At 35.0% G+C, this 15,878-nt stretch overlaps 1 protein-coding gene across 3 annotated transcripts in view; it reads left to right on the top strand.

The window, feature by feature from the left end:
• The window catches only part of C1H21orf91 (chromosome 1 C21orf91 homolog), a 29,643-nt gene extending 14,030 nt beyond the window's left edge, over window positions 1-15,613 (top strand). For all 3 annotated transcript variants that reach the window (XM_006216755.4, XM_031673064.2, XM_072967906.1), the window contains exons 3-5: window positions 8,190-8,726; window positions 9,746-9,808; window positions 11,271-15,613. In XM_006216755.4, coding sequence (XP_006216817.1) covers window positions 8,190-8,726; window positions 9,746-9,808; window positions 11,271-11,437 — 767 coding nt within the window. In that variant the 3' untranslated portion in view covers window positions 11,438-15,613. The remainder of the gene's footprint in view (window positions 1-8,189; window positions 8,727-9,745; window positions 9,809-11,270) is intronic.
• Window positions 15,614-15,878: the final 265 nt, after the last annotated feature.

The following is a 15,878-nucleotide window of genomic DNA, read 5'->3' as shown; positions in this document are numbered from 1 at the left end:
AGTTATTTTCCACAGTAGAATGTATGTGTAGTAGTAAATTGTGTTTAAAAAGTGAAATCAGGCTCTATATACCATTTATGTCTTTTTATTTAATGTATCAGAAACATCTTTCATGTCAATAGGTAAAATTCTACCATGTTGATTTTTTTTAAAGGTTGCATTGGACCGTAATTTTAAAAAGTATTTGTTTCATCATGGAAAGATTTTATTGTACATTAGTTCTCCAAACCCTTTGTTCAGATCAAGGTTCTTTTTACTCTGGACTTGCTATGATGCAATTGTAATACATAGTCACAATATTCCTATTTTAGCATTTTGCAGTATGATTCATCAGTTACTGCTTTTTTTTTTAAGCTTTAATTTTTCTTATCCAATGGTTGGTGAGTTGCAGTGATTATTTCCTATCAGTCTTAATTTTTACCATTTACTACCAGTAGTAGTAATTGAATTATAAAAGTCTTTAAATTCACTTGCTAGTGTATCTCTTTATTAGATGCTGCTATAAAGCATTTATGTAAGGAACAGTCAACTTGAATTTCAGGAATAGTGATTCAGATGTATGCAAAGAAGTTGAGATGCAAAACCGATGTTTTATAAATAACTGCAAGACAGCTTTTCATTTTGTTTTTCTTATTTTTAAGAAAATTAGTCAGTCAGAACCTTAACTGGGCAGACAGCAGTTCAGGAGATAAAGGGCAGAGTTCATATGGCTAGCACATTTCTTACTTTTGAACCATGAATTGTCTTTGTCACAATGGTTTATTCCAGGCTATCTTTTGTTTAGGTAAGTGTATCTTTTCAACCTTGCCTGTTTTTAGGAAGGTTTTTCCACCACCACCCCCACCTCCCCCTGAAAATTACTGTCTCCATATGTGTCACGTATAAGTGGATATTTAAAACTGATAACTCAGTCATATTTTAAATAATTTGAGTAGCTTTTTAGGAGTCGGTAATGACAACTTTATGCACAGAAAAAATTTTAGAATAAATCTTGTACATTCAGAGCTATTAAGGAGAAAAAATTAAGCAAGTAGAGGGTTGCTTGTAACCCAATAATTGGATTATTGACTTAAATTTTTTTATACTGTAACTTTTAATTTTTTGTGCCACTTAAAAAGTATAGTCTAAATAAAATATATTTTAATGTGCTAGTGAAACAAATCTAGCTTTTATGTTCTGTGCCTCTGCGGGCTTAGTATCTCAAGGCTAGCTTCTATTCATGTTCGTTTCCAGGTGCCTTGTGCTTCATCAGCGACCTAGGGACACGCTGCCCCATCGAATTTGGTGACCTAGCCACAATGTGGTTATTTATATTTAAGTTAATTAAGATAAAGTTAAAACTTCCGTTCCTTGGTCACACTAGCTACATTTCAGATGCTCAGTAGCCACATGTGGCTAGTGGCTACCATTCTGTATAGCACACATAGAGAACATGTCCCTCTTCACAGAAAGTTGTACTGGACATTTTTGGTTAAAAGAAGTAGCTAAATTCGAGAGCAGAACTGAGTGTGGATTGTTATGTTTTGTACGTTGGTAATAAACAGTTGTTGTGTAGGTGTGTTCCCCCACTTTGCCAACTGTTAACAATGAAAAAGTAAAATTCACTGAGAGAGATTTTCTTTTTGACAAATCATTTGCAGTTTATACATCCATCATTACAAGAACCCAGTTCTGCTCTGGCTACCTTGAATATTTGACGTTGAAGTTTATCTTTTAATATCATCTCTCTGAACTCTTTGCTGACTGAAATTTGCCCTTACAGTTCATTTATTGGATTAAGCTGCTCTAACTGCTTAATCCTTCTCTTAGCACACAAGAAAACTTTAAAATGGCATAAACATCTCTAAAGCTGAAATCTGCTGTCTAGAGACCACCTGTTGGTGTATCTTTCTTTAAGGCAGTGATTCTCAAAATGTGGAAAAGCAAGTTGCTAAACCCGTCTGTATATTGGCCTAGTACAGTTGCCAGTAATTCCATCTACTTCCAATGCAGACATTAGCGATTACCTGCTACTTTTAAACGGTATGCCAGGTATTTGAACATGGCAGGCTCTAAGGGGCATGAGAGGAGGGGAATGGAGCACGGTTTATCCTAGTACTCGTTAAGGCACATAGGACAACTGATAAAATTTTGCAAGACATAGAAACCTCTCCTGTTGTGGATTTAAAGAAGGAAGTAGGTGCTGCAGCTATCCATCCTTGCCTTCCCACCTTCGATCTAATCTGTCTTTCATCAGCTCAGACAATCTGAGCATCCTCCCACTGAGTGGCTGTGATTGGCAATAGATGTAAAAGCAATAACTCTCCTTGAATCATGGCTTGGCTGCCGCTGCTTGGTCATCAAATGCAAAGTAGCCTGGTCACACTGGGTGCCAAAGCATCATTGGGACAACCATTATTTACACAGAAGCATCCAGCCCTGTGTCACCTCACAGTCTTAGTTACAGCGTAGGAGTCACTAACCAGCATGAGTGCAGAGCTCGCTAGGTCACGGGTACTGCGCGCTCATGAAGGGGTGATAAGAAGTGTTTGAACTGAAGAGCACTTGCCCAGTGTTCAGTCGGTAGCTGCTTTTCATTACTAGCCAGTTGCTGTCAGATCTTCTGATGTTGTTTTTAAGAGAAATCAAGAAATTGAAAATTGTAAGTGACTCATTTTTTTGAACAACTTGTAAGCTAAAGAGAACTTGCTTTGTAGTATGGATCCAGACTTCAGGCTGTGGGCATGCCACCTCTACTTACAGAACTTTCCCTCTATTCCTTTGATCAGAAATGGGAATCTGATCCTCAGAAACAAAGGCATAACATCTCAGTCCTTCTTAGTACAACAAAGTTTAGCTCTCCTCCCATTTTTACAGTTAAGACTTGCTTAAAGCAGCGCATAAACATGGGCCTAATATGGGCGACACATAAACACGCAGGTGCTTGTACTGCCTTTCTTGGCAACCAAAGTAAAATCATAAAAAGAAAACACCTTAAGTCTTGGGAAATTCTTTACCCGGGGCCAAATGTGAGCCTGCATGTAAAAGACTTTGAAGTAGAAGTGCATCAGTAGAAGGCTGCACAAATGTCAGCCATGTTTGGAGGCAATGTGCTTAAAATTCCTTCACAGCCTGGTAACAACCTGGCACCTAAATAAAAATCATAACTAAATTTTCTTGCTTTATTTAAAAATTAAAGAACACACAAACCTACCATTTGGAAAACCAATACTGCCAGTCCTCTAATTGTTTTTTGCTTTTTTTTTTAAGTTTGGAGTAAAAGTGCTTACTGCCTTAGCACTTCACAGTCTCCTACTGATACGATGATGTGTGCATTACAGCTTAGCATCCAACTATTGGTTATGATACATTTACTCTACCTATGGGATACCAAATTATATGAAACCAGTCCTTTAATTAGGAAGTGAAATATGGTAGTCAAATTCAGACGGAAAGCTAATTGACAGAGTAAACATGCATGAGGCAGTCAGATGATACAATTCAAGAATGTGAAGTAAAAGCTATGTAGCATCAGCGTAGTCGGCTGAGAGATGGTGCTGTTTGACAGGACTAGCTGGGAAACGGTCAGGGGAAGCTTGCCTAACGTATTTATGATTACCACCAAGTCATAAATAAGGTCTTCTTAAGAGGCTAGGGGTAAAAGCAGAATGTAATGGGACATGTGATAGAACTCAAGTATTTTGGGTTTTGTGGCTATTTAGTATCATCATATGAGAGGGAAAAATTATGTTACTATGATAGGCATGTTAAATGTAAGCGTGGAAATACCTTTATTTTAAAAGGATGACAGTGATAGGTAGACAGAAAGATCTACAGTTGAGTGGCTTCTGCTCTTTTATGGGTTTAAGTTTTCTTAAAGCATATTGATCCTAAAGAGGAATTTAAAGAATAGAAATGGGGATAGCATGCCAGATGGGTTAGTGGGAGGGTTTTCAAAGTATGTGAGAATGGTGTAACAAAATCAGAAATGAAAGTGGGAAAAGACTTAAAAAAAAAAAAACTATTGAATAGGAACAGCTTAACTTTTTAAAATACCACTGTTCATACAGAAATATACTGCCTATATAAATTTCTAAAAGCCTCTATCCAGAAGAAACTAGTACATATGTTAAAAAAAAATTAGCAATTATCGTTGTCAGGTAAGGTCTTGGTTCTCTAAAACCATGAACTCAAAACACGAAGTCACGTGGACATCTTTGAGTTATGTTTTGAAGTTTTTGTGGTAGTTAAGATGTCAGTTACATTAGCCCTCAGGATTTTTATCAGTTAAGGGAGTTGTAGTGTGATTTTTGTTGAACTGGCTTGGGTATTACTTATAACTCAGTTCCTCAAAAGTATCAACTCATTTAACTGCATTTGGATTCATCACCTTTCAAAAGCTGCTGAAGAAACAAATTAGTGCTCAGAGCTGTTTACGCGTGTAAATGCAATTAAAATGGTAAAGTCAGTTGGGAAACTCACTGGGATCTCTAATAATAGCAGTGGTTGTTTCTCTTATATTAATTCAAACTGATGAGGTGGAAAAAAACAAAATCACTTCAGGAGTCTATAGAATGACACATATCTTGCTGATACAGATTAAATGGGCTACTCACATTCTTTTCTAGATTAAAAAGTAATTTGTCCAAATATATGAAGTAGTTAGTATATTATATTTTTTGAAATTTTGTTTCATATGCCACTGCATGGGATATTTTAAACTATGTTTACAAAACAAATATTCGAATTGAACTTTAAAACTCATTCAAGTTTTAAATTTTTAGTGAGCTAAAGAAGATATCAGTACAGATCTGGATGAAGGAGCTACAATTCACATAAAACAGCCTTATTGTATACTCATTGCATGTACATTTCTAATAAAAATATGTAATTGAGTAGAAGTTCATGATTTGTTTGGCAGATCAAATAATAACACAGGAGTGCCTTCTCTATATGAGTGCCACTCATCAGTTCTTGGAATTAATGGCACATAAAACTAAACATAGGAGTAACAACTTCTGAGAGCCTGGCAAAACTGCACATTCTGCTTACCTTACTAGGATGGACAAAACTTCATTGCAGTAGACCTCAAATAATTGGTAATAAGTTTAGGGTTTATTTCAATATAATTTTAATTTTTCTTTATTCATTTAATTAGTTTTGTTGAGTACTCACTAAGTGCTCGGCACTATGACAGTGAGGATGCACAAAAAACAGATATGGTCCCCTTTCTCATAGCAGTTACCTCCTAGCAGGAGATAAAGGCCAGTGAAGAAACAGTTGTAAAATCTGATGTGATTAATTCAGATGTTATTGATTAGAAAAGGCTTCTTAGAGGAAGTGAGAACTAGACCGGAGATGGTGATGGCCCAGATAATGTAGTGGGAGTGGTAATGGAGTGAAGGACGATTTAAGATGTTGTACTGCTAGATTTCAGGGGGCAAAAATCTATTCAGATGGACAGTAAGACATCTGGGATGGTGATGTGGGAAGATGCTGTGAAGGAAGACATCCAGGTTTCTTTGATCAGCTGATGGTGCCAGATTCAGGAAAAGGATCGGGGCTGGGATTTGATGGTAAGAATGGAGGAAGAAGAGTTTCATTTAGGCAGGGTGAGATTGAGGAGCCTGTGAGACATTTAAGTACAGGTATTGCCTGTGCTCAGAACTCTTCCTGCTATGATGGGGTGTTTTTCTTTTTTTTATGTCTTCTGTAAGGGATTTTTTCACCTGAATGTCTGAATCTGAAAATTATTTTACCTTTATGTATTTTCACAGTAGATTGAGTATTGTAGTTGTCTGATTTGCTGTTCATCTCAGCAGGTTACCAATATGCATATAATGACGTATTACTGGATTCCAGGCATTAATTTGGGAATTTAAGTAAAAGTTAAATGAAGTTATTTCTAGAGAACAAAAAGTTGTATTACATGAATTACTAAGAAGAGCATTGGGTTAAAAAGAAAAACCTTTAATTTTAAAAGCCCACGTTATTTTTCAAATAAACAAATATTGTATTAACTAACATGCTATTGAAGCTCTAGGGTATGTCAGGAAATCCATTGTTCTGTATAATTTTTTATTTTTCTTTAATTCAGTTTCTGAACATTCCAAATAAATTTTTTTAAAACCCCAAAAAACAAAATTTAACAGCAAAAAATAATGACTTTCTGTAGCCTAGTTTAGAACCCTTTTTATATGCTGAAAGATTTCCTTTAATAGTGAAAGAGAAACTTGTAATTTACAGTGTTTAGGTTCAGCTAAATCACTGCCACGTGAAATTAGTGCTGTGGCCGTGAACTGAGTGAGAATGAGCCCGTTTACTGTTTCAGGGATTGGCTAGCCATCTGCTGGCAGCGAGACCGAAGAGAGTTGTATAGAGAATAAGGAAGCTATTTAATCAGTTTTCCAAAGTTACTAAAGTAAGCTTCAGGTTAGGTTCTCTCTGCCTAGCAGTATTAGAATCAAACAGCAGAACGGAGGTATTTCTTTTTTGGTCTGTAATTGGTACCAGCCACTTTTTTGTCTTACTAAGATCTAAAACATACATAATAACAAAACTTTTAATATTTTTATTCTAGTCAAGTTTTGTGAAGTTCCTTTGTTACTTCACCAGGTTTTGAAAGGTGTACGTTGTGTTGTCAAATAGAGCTGTGAGGTTTTGCACTTAAATATGTTAATTTTGCTGGAGATTTGGCCTAACCAGACAATAACTGGTAAAAAATATATACACACACAATTGCAGTACGGGTACCAGAGGGGTAAATAAAATGTGTATGAAATTTTCTTTAAGTTCAATTTTTGCACTCAGTGGGAAAAGCAAGGCTAAGATACTTGAGTTTACCTTGTGAGAGCAGTTGTTCCCGGTTCGTGTTTAGGATGCCTACTCCCATGGCTCACTTGTGAGGGAGCTGACAGAGCCCGCTTAGCGCTATTTTTGGCAGTCTCAGCAGGACCCACCATTGGCTGATGTTATATCGTTTTAGAACAAACTAATATTCTCAAGCACTTTTATACCTAATTTAATACCATTAAAGTGCAGATGCCTCATTTTCTTAGTAATAGCTAGAGTTCAGAGTTCAGTCAATAAAATTGTTACGACTTCAGTTTCTAAAACAAAGGATTAATACAGAATGTAATTTTTCCTGATGAGTCAGCTAAAACTTTTTTTGTTTTTTAATGTAGCACCTGAGTGGCTCCCCACTTACTCTGTTTTCAAAGCTAAGCAGATTTAGACTGGTTAGTTCTGCTGGCGTTAATTTTCAGTTCCACATCCTTTATTCACCTCCAGTAATAAAAGCACTGCTGTTTGACTTTAAATAGCTTGAACTTATGAAAACATACGAATATATTCTGTATTTCTAAGTGTGTCATATATTTGAAAATGTGTTCTGTAAGTTTTAAACATTTGAGATAGCATACTTAAGCTCTATAAAAAGTTGGGAGATAATAAAAGTGTAACAAGAATATTTCCATTATTTATGGGGTGTAATGAACATTTATCAGTTAAACAGTTATACTGGCTATTGTATCTTGGTAGATTGAATTTGTTGCTATATGAAAAATAATTGTAATTTTATCTCTAGAAGAAATTATCTTGTTAAAGTTTTAGTAAGTATCAAAAATGTGAGAACATTTTTAGATGCTTTTCTTACTTAAAAAAAAATTTAAACATTTCATTGACTTTTTGAGGCCTTTGTTAATGTGTATTTTTCTGGTTCTGGTTTATCTTTCCCCAGTAAAAACCTTAATAATTTAAGATGATGACTTACTGTGCTTTTTGTTGAGAAGAAAATTGTCAAGCATTTCTCTTACTGAGCCTATAATAGGAATTTTTTACAAGTGTGTACTTTAGGAAGATCAGTGAAGAAAACACTATAATGTAAAGGCCAAGATTCTGTAAGTGTAAATTGCAGGTTCAGTAGCATTTTTTATTATTGTGCAATAATATACCTCTGGACTAAGGTTGAAATTGAGTCATTAAGTCCTTAAAAAGGCTTCTCTACTCATAAGAATTTAATGTTACTGAATATAGAGGTAAACTGAAGCATAAATTATTAGGCCATAGTTTATACTATTAATATCAATATTCTTTAGCATTTTTCTCTAATTTACACATTATCAGTGGCTGATTTTTACTAAGATTTGTATTTCTTAATGCAACTTATAAACAAAATTGTCTCAAGTCTTCTGTTTCTTTTTTTTCTTTAGGAATACCAAAATCTAATCTCTTGCACACCAAATCATTAAGGGGCCATAAAGACTGCTTTGAAAAATACCACTTGATTGCAAACCAAGATTGTCCTCGATCTAAGCTTTCAAAAAGTACTTATGAAGAAGTTAAAGCTATCTTGAGTAAGAAGATAAATTGGATTGTACAGTATGCACAAAATAAGGATCTGGATTCAGATTCTGAATGTTCTAAAAATCCCCAGCACCACCTCTTTAATTTCAGGCATAAGCCAGATAAAAAGTTACTCCCACAGTTTGACTCTCAAGTACCAAAGTATTCTGCAAAGTGGATAGATGGAAGTGCAGGTGGCCTCTCAAACTGTACACAAAGAATATTGGAACGGAGGGAAAATGCGGACTTTGGACTTGCAATGTTACAAGATTCAGGTGCCACTTTATGCCACAATAGTGTATCGTGGCCTCGTAGTCACAACCAGGAACAGAAAAAAGAAGAGACAGACTCTAATCCAGAGGCTAATGTCCGGAGCCAGCATGCACATTACAGCAGAGAGAAACGTAAGTAAGATGGGGAGAGAAAGGTGAAGGTTGAAGTCTTGTTGTTGTTTTTACATTTCATATGTGATGTGTCAAGAATTTTGCTGTGGAATTGTAGACTTGGCAAACACCAAATTTAAGTGAAGGGTTCACCCTAGCAAAAATGAGATGTCTTAAAACTCTGTCAGTTCTCTAGAATATTCCTCAGTATATCCTGAAGCATTAAAATTATGTTGTGCCATCATTTGCTTTGCCATTTTAAATTACTAATGGAATAGACTCAACAAACTGTGAACTGGAAAGTTCAAGGTTCATAGAGTTCAGAAGTACAGCCTCAGCCATTGATGAACACACATTGTCACGTTGCTAATCCCTACAAGACTAATTGGGGGTGGCATTTCAAAAGCAAAAATATGACATTTTATTAAAGGCCAAAGGTAACGTGTGCACTTGGAAAAAGTGACTCATTCAGTCGGCGTCTGTTTCTACAAAAACTCACAGAAGCTGAGATAATTTTAATTGACTTAAAATCAAGTGATTTTAGAGCTACAAGGGCACTTGGGTATTTTTTTATACAACTCTTTGATTCTGTGTATGAATTATCTAAGTTTTGTAGCTAGCTAGATAAATTGATTTTTCAAACTGTTTCCACAGTACTTAAGTGTTTTTCAGGCTGCAGATCATGAAACATGTAGTGCTTGAGCAAAATCAGGTAGATGGGTGGTGACTAGCACTTTTTGAAAACTGAAACAGAACGGGAAATATCAGAATCCAGTGGACCTAATGCTAAGTATTTTTCAGTGAACTTTTTGTTTCAGGTGGAGGTAGACTGGGAGAGATGGAAAATATGTTTCTTCCTATGGGTTGTGGTCAGGTTTCAAAAACTCAACACTGCAGGAGCGAATGAATGAATCCTAGGGTCCTGCCGAACATTATGTTGGGAGATGAGTGCAAATTTTTTTTAAATAGGACATTGTGTTGGTGGTGTAGACGACTTATTTTCCTGTCTTGGTAATAATGAATATATTTTCATGTTTCAGTGAATTCGATGACTCTCGGTGAAGTAAAGCAACTGAATGCAGAGCTCCAACAGCAAATACAGGGTAAAGGACTCAGTGTCAATGCTTTTTACCTGTGCAGATTTTGATACAGAAAATCCCCTATTAGCTTCATCTGCAATTAAAATTTAGAAATGGGATTAGAACCTGTCAGACTTTCCATAGCAAAAAGAAGAAAACAATTTATGAACTGCAGGTGAAATAGGTTTTTCTTTTTTAAGTGAAAACAGACCACAGCTTAATGTCTACCTCTTACTAACATGTTCTTGACTACCTACATGTTTTTGTGCCAGGCACTGTACAGGTGTGCTCCTTAGCAGTTTCTTAAAGAACCACAGGTGGTATTGGCCCTATTTTGTTCTAATTATTAAAAATTTCAGACACAGAAGTAGTGAGAATAGTATAGTGAAACCCTTGACCCATCTTCCCCAGTTTCAGGTATTACCAGAAGTGTAGTAGTTTTCTTTCATCTCTACCTGTACCCATTCTCCTCGCCCTACGCACATCTCCAGCACATATTATTCTGAAACAAATCCCAGACAACATACTGTTTTGTCCGTAAACACTTCAGGATTTTCTCCAAAATGTAACTTTTTTTTTAGGCAATGATAACCTCATTGTCACACCGTAAAAAAAAAAAAAAAAAACCAGCTAATAATTTGTTAACATCAAACAGGATAATGTTAGGAGTTAACAGTTAGTGTCCAAATTCCCCAAATGTCTCTATTTTTTTGTTCCCACAGTTCCTACTTAGGTGAGGGAATGGCACTTCAGAGACGTTGCTTACTTACAGAGATCATGCATTCAGTCAGTAATGGAGTAAGGATTCTAACCTCTGTCTTTTTAACTCCAAAATTAGTGTGGTCTTTTTTGACCACCCAGCCTCTCAGAATAGTAAAATAATAATAATAATAGTAATAGCTGCTTATATTTATCAGGTACTTATTCTATGGTAAATACTTACAAGTATGTCTTATTTAATCCTCACAGTAACCCTGTGAGGTGCTTACTTTCTTATTGGGGCTATACGTAAGAGGAAGTTAAAACATAGTTTGTTACTTGCCTGAGACTCTTACAAGTCAGGACAAAGATTCAAAAATCCAGATAGTCTGATTCCAGATCCTCTTAGAGGGGTTTCCACACCTGGATACTAATGGACACCTTGCTGTTCGTAAGTCACATTAGATACTGATTGGACCTATGTATGTATTCACATTGAGCAGCGTCTCAGAGGTGGTTGCACCTGCCGTTTCTGCTGTGCGTCTCTGTAGTCATTCTTATGACTCGCACGTTTCATTTGAGGGAGAAGAGGAATACAGTGTTCCAGTTGGCTACACAAACTATACAGTTTCCTAGGATGATCAGAACACAACTGTTTCTTTGTAGTCAAACCACTTTCATTGCAAATGTTTGTCCAGTGCATTCATTTCAGTTAGAGGACTTGAAATATGTCAGAGGATAAACTTTCTTTGTACTAAAAATGGAACTACTTTTTAATTCTTAACAGAAGTTTTTGAAGAGTTAGCCCACCAAGTGCAAGAAAAAGATTCTTTGGCCTCACAGCTCCACGTCCGCCACGTTGCCATCGAACAGCTTCTCAAGAACTATTCCAAGTTACCATGTCTGCAAGTGGGACGGACAGGAATGAAGTCACACCTACCCATAAACAACTGAACTAAACTTACACTCACTTCCTGTGCCCTGCCGTTCTTTGGTCTGCCAGGCATGCACGCTCGGAAGAAGTTGGAGAGAGTTATGGTCAGTTATTTTATGGTCATTACATTTGCAAAGCTTAAGGCAGTATTTAACATCTTTGTCAAATAAGGCAGATCATTACACTCTATCCTTCTAGGGTTAATCATTTTAGTTCATTTTGGGAATTTTTTTTCCCATAGTTACGAAATGGCCCTCCCTAACTTTTACCACTTGTGACTACTTCAATATACTGTTACAGTGTGATTTTATTAAGCATATTTTAATGTAATTCACCTGTCAAAACAATAGAAGGTTTACAGAGTTCTTAGATTAGTCTGAACTACTAAACTTCTAAGAGGGAAATGGAATTCATAATACCACCTCTTATTTATTATGAGCAATATTTTAATATGAAAATTTTATATATAAAAATACTATTTTAGGTAACTTTTCATTCTCTTTATAAATATGTATTTGAATGGCTCTGTATATTATATTTACACTTTCATGTGTGAGTATGTTACCCATATTTCAGATCGCTGCATTTTATTCTCTTAATATACTGTTTTTACAACTGTTATCTTGTTTTCCAAAGATAAATGTATTTTGGCATAGAAATCTATCTAGTTGAATTGTTCTGACTTCTGATAACTCTTATGAAAGAGGAATTAATAACTTTTTAAAGCAGGTATGCAGGGAAATAAAAGATACTATTTTTTTCTAACAAAAGCAGTTATGAATTAGTTCAGGAAGAAGTGCTGATCTAGTGTTTGTATGTCAGCTTGTCTTCAGAGAAGTAAAAGCCTATCTACATCATTACTGCTTTCATTCTAATGACTTTGATGTGTTAGGATTTGGACAGAGTTTAAGTCAAGCCTCACTTCCAAGTCAAATGTAGTATCTGTCTTCAAATTGAATGTGCCATGAAATTGTTGTCCTATCTTTGAAAAAAATTAAAATCATTTTGTATGCCAGTTTGGATAAAGGTTCAAGAATTCCTTCAGCTGTCCAAATTCCGTTATCAGCATCACTGAAAGTATTGCCCAAAGAAAGCATTGTGAGGTATTTTTCTAAACTTTAGAATCTAAAGGAAAAGAGAAGACTGTTTGACACAGAAAAACAAAACTCTTAATTCAAAAAAAAAGCTCATTTTTAGAAGGATATTCTTATTTGTTGTCTATCATGTTTCCAAAGAGTTCTGAACTAACAGTTTGTCTCAAACAGCTAGATAATTTTTCAAATAACGTATTATAGTAAAAGCTATAACCAGTGCAAAATTAAAATGGGCTCTGAATTCTATTTTCAACTGGTGCTTAGAATATATTTACGACGTAAGATCCTTTGCTTGAAAGAATCCACAGAAAGGCCCATTAACTTGGCAGCTTCATGCATAAAGATGTGAATGACTTCTGCCTTGAATTTGGCAGCCTGCCCTAGCTTGGGTCTGATTTTAGTCTTTAACATAAACAGTATTTGACTAAGCAAAGAAACACCTCAGTCTAGTAGAAAACAACTTTTTACGATGCTAAAATGTGTTAAATTTACCTGAGGATATTAATTGACAACTCACTGATTTTGTTTTGTCTTGTTTTGTTTTGTTTCTGAAATATGACATAACTGCTTTTTGGAGGGAGCTCTTGAAAGATACTTTCAATTTCTCTCAGTTCTTTGAGTCATCCAAAATGAATTTAAAATCCAGGGAGTGAGGATGCATTGCCTTAGTTTTAATAAGCTTTAAATTGAGTGTGTGCAATATCAAAATTCTATCAGTTTGTAAATTGAATAAAGACATTCCTGGTGATCCCGGTAAGTATCTCAGTGCTTCGTTGTTGTGGTCCTATTTTCAAATTTGAGTTTACTATTTTTTGGCACAATTCATTAAGAATGTTACCAGCCAGTGTGCTTGCACACATCTGTGCTTCTAGTGAGATCACTTAGGGACAGGCGTTAAAAGTTTGGTATGTGTTGCATTTGATGTAAGTAGCAGCTTGTTTCCAGAATATGAGCCATCTGGTGCAGTCCCAGATACAACATTGTTACCCAAAGAAAGTGTTTGCTTATTTCCTAGAGAGTTTCTGGCAAATATGTAGCTTTACTAGTGAGTTTGGCACAATTAGATGGGATCGTACGTGTACCAAGGTCTTAACTGGGGACTCTGATTTACTCCATTTAGATATTTCTACTTAAGCTCTTCAAAGGAAAGGTGCTCTTAAAAAATATCTGCGGTGCTGGTACTCACACTAGTACTTAATTTGGATGGATATTCTAGTAAGAAAAATATCGTCAAAAGTATTTTGCACAGCCAAATATTTGGTAAACATATTTTATATTCCTAAGTTAGTCTTCTTGAATATGCAATTATTGCATATGCTAAAATAAGGATAATGGGATAAAGCTGAGTTCTACCTACCATGAGAGAATAAGAAATACTACGAATGCTGGTTACCATATTTGGCTATTTTTCTGCATAACTGTTAGTACTTTTGAGGAAGTTTAGAAGAAAAATCTCAAATATACCTTCAGTTTCAAAAATGACAAAAGAGAGACTGCCAGTCAGCCGTTACCAACAATTTCAGAGCTTAATTAAGGGAAGTGAAATGATTAATATTTTTTCTCTTTCGATTTTACAACTAGACAAGTTGAATTAAGTTTAAAAAGTCAGTTTGAAGTTGAAAGCGATTTTGACCACACAAAATTGTTCTCTTTAAAGATTTAAAATCCTTTCAATCTTTTAATTAAGCTAAAACTCTTATTTACTTTGTGATTATCATCCTTTGATCCTAGCATTTAGTGTCCAAAGTAGTCATTTTTTTAAAGCCATGCACGTAAGACACCAATACTAGATGCTGCACACAGGCAGCAGAACTGTGTTGCGTTTCACTGTGTAGTTTGTTAACATACAGTGTTGGAGCGAGATAATGTTATTAATGTTTTTCAAAGTATATGTTCATTTTACCACAAAGTGCCCATTCTTATATACATTTGAGGATTATTTTTTAAATAAGGTCATGTTGGGAAGTGATTTAAGAAATAGAGTCAAAATATATTCTATTTTGTTGTTGGCATCTTGACAAGCATCTTGAGATTTCTCGGGTTTTTTAGTTTACTGTATTCTTTATCAGTGAAAGTGGTTTAAAGTACATTCTTTTTGTTTATATATTTTTTAGTGTTTACACTGTTTGAGGCTTGCTAGTTTTGGGTGTCTTTTTTTTTTAATATTTTGGGATCAGTTTTGGTTTTATTTTGTCTTGTTTTAGACGAAATCTGCTTGTGTTATTAATGTAAAATGGAATGCAAAATGTATATGCTCAAAACTTCAGTAGGAACTTTTAAAGAATAAATTATTTGTGTAGCTTAGTAGGAGGTTCAGGTTAGTGACCATAAAATTAGGTTACATGACATGAAAACTTTCAAATGGTACAGTGTAAAGTTCTTTTAGTGTTATTTTTATGCTAAGGTCAGATATTTGAGTATTTTTAAGTACTTAATAAAAAGTTTAGTACTCCACATTATTTTTAAAAAATATCTTCTGTTCAGATGTGACTGTAAAGCAAAGATAATTGAATTCACTCCAATGTTTAATTGCATTTTTAACTTTAGGTTGGTGGAAATAATTATTTGAGGAAATTGGTGGTAGTGGGGTGGGAGAGAGTTTATTTACCAGAATAATAAGGTAATTGGGCTCTGGCCCAAGCAAAGGTATCTTGGAAGAGGGCTGTAATGTAGTTCTTGGAATTTCCATTCACTTCATTCTTTCATAATTGCCCCTGTTATAATGTAGTCTAACCTATTAAGCAGCTCCATCACCTTGCTATGAACCATATCATAGCAAGTCTCTAGCATTAAGATTTCTTTAGCCACTAGTTTGTAACATACACTTTTCCTGTTCTTTTTAAGAATCCAGATTACTAAGTGCATTTTAGTGATACTGAATTAGCCCATAGTTTTAACCCTACGAAAGTAAAGCAGATTAAAAAATCATGAAGATGAATATTGCCCTCCACCTTCCCTTCAAAAGTATTAATTGAACTTTCCTCAACTGCACAAAAAGTTAAGAGAATTTTAGTAAATGTGTTTCTTTCCTGAACCATGTGTAGAATGTTCTCCATTCTGCTACTTCAAAAGAGGCAGTTTAGAAAGTGTTCAGTAGTGACTTCTGTTAAATGCCATTCCTACTTTTATGATTTGTGTGTGTGTGTGTTAACCTTGCTTTAAATCTGACTAGAAATCCATACAAAATTGTGCTGAGACATTTGGGAAAAGAAAATGAAGCTGCAGTAGTAAAAACCAAGTTGGTTTCAAAACAGTTTATTTAGAAATTACTTGGCTGTTACACTTTCTTTTAAAACTGCAATAATTTATATATTTGTATTGCTCTGCTTTGGGACTGTAACTACATATGCTTGTCTACTATTTTTAA

The sequence above is a fragment of the Vicugna pacos genome, chromosome 1 (genome assembly GCF_048564905.1).
Source record: "Vicugna pacos chromosome 1, VicPac4, whole genome shotgun sequence".
Lineage (NCBI taxonomy): Eukaryota > Metazoa > Chordata > Mammalia > Artiodactyla > Camelidae > Vicugna > Vicugna pacos.
Note: the sequence above shows the minus strand (reverse complement) of the source record. Positions and strands in the feature narration are given on the sequence as shown.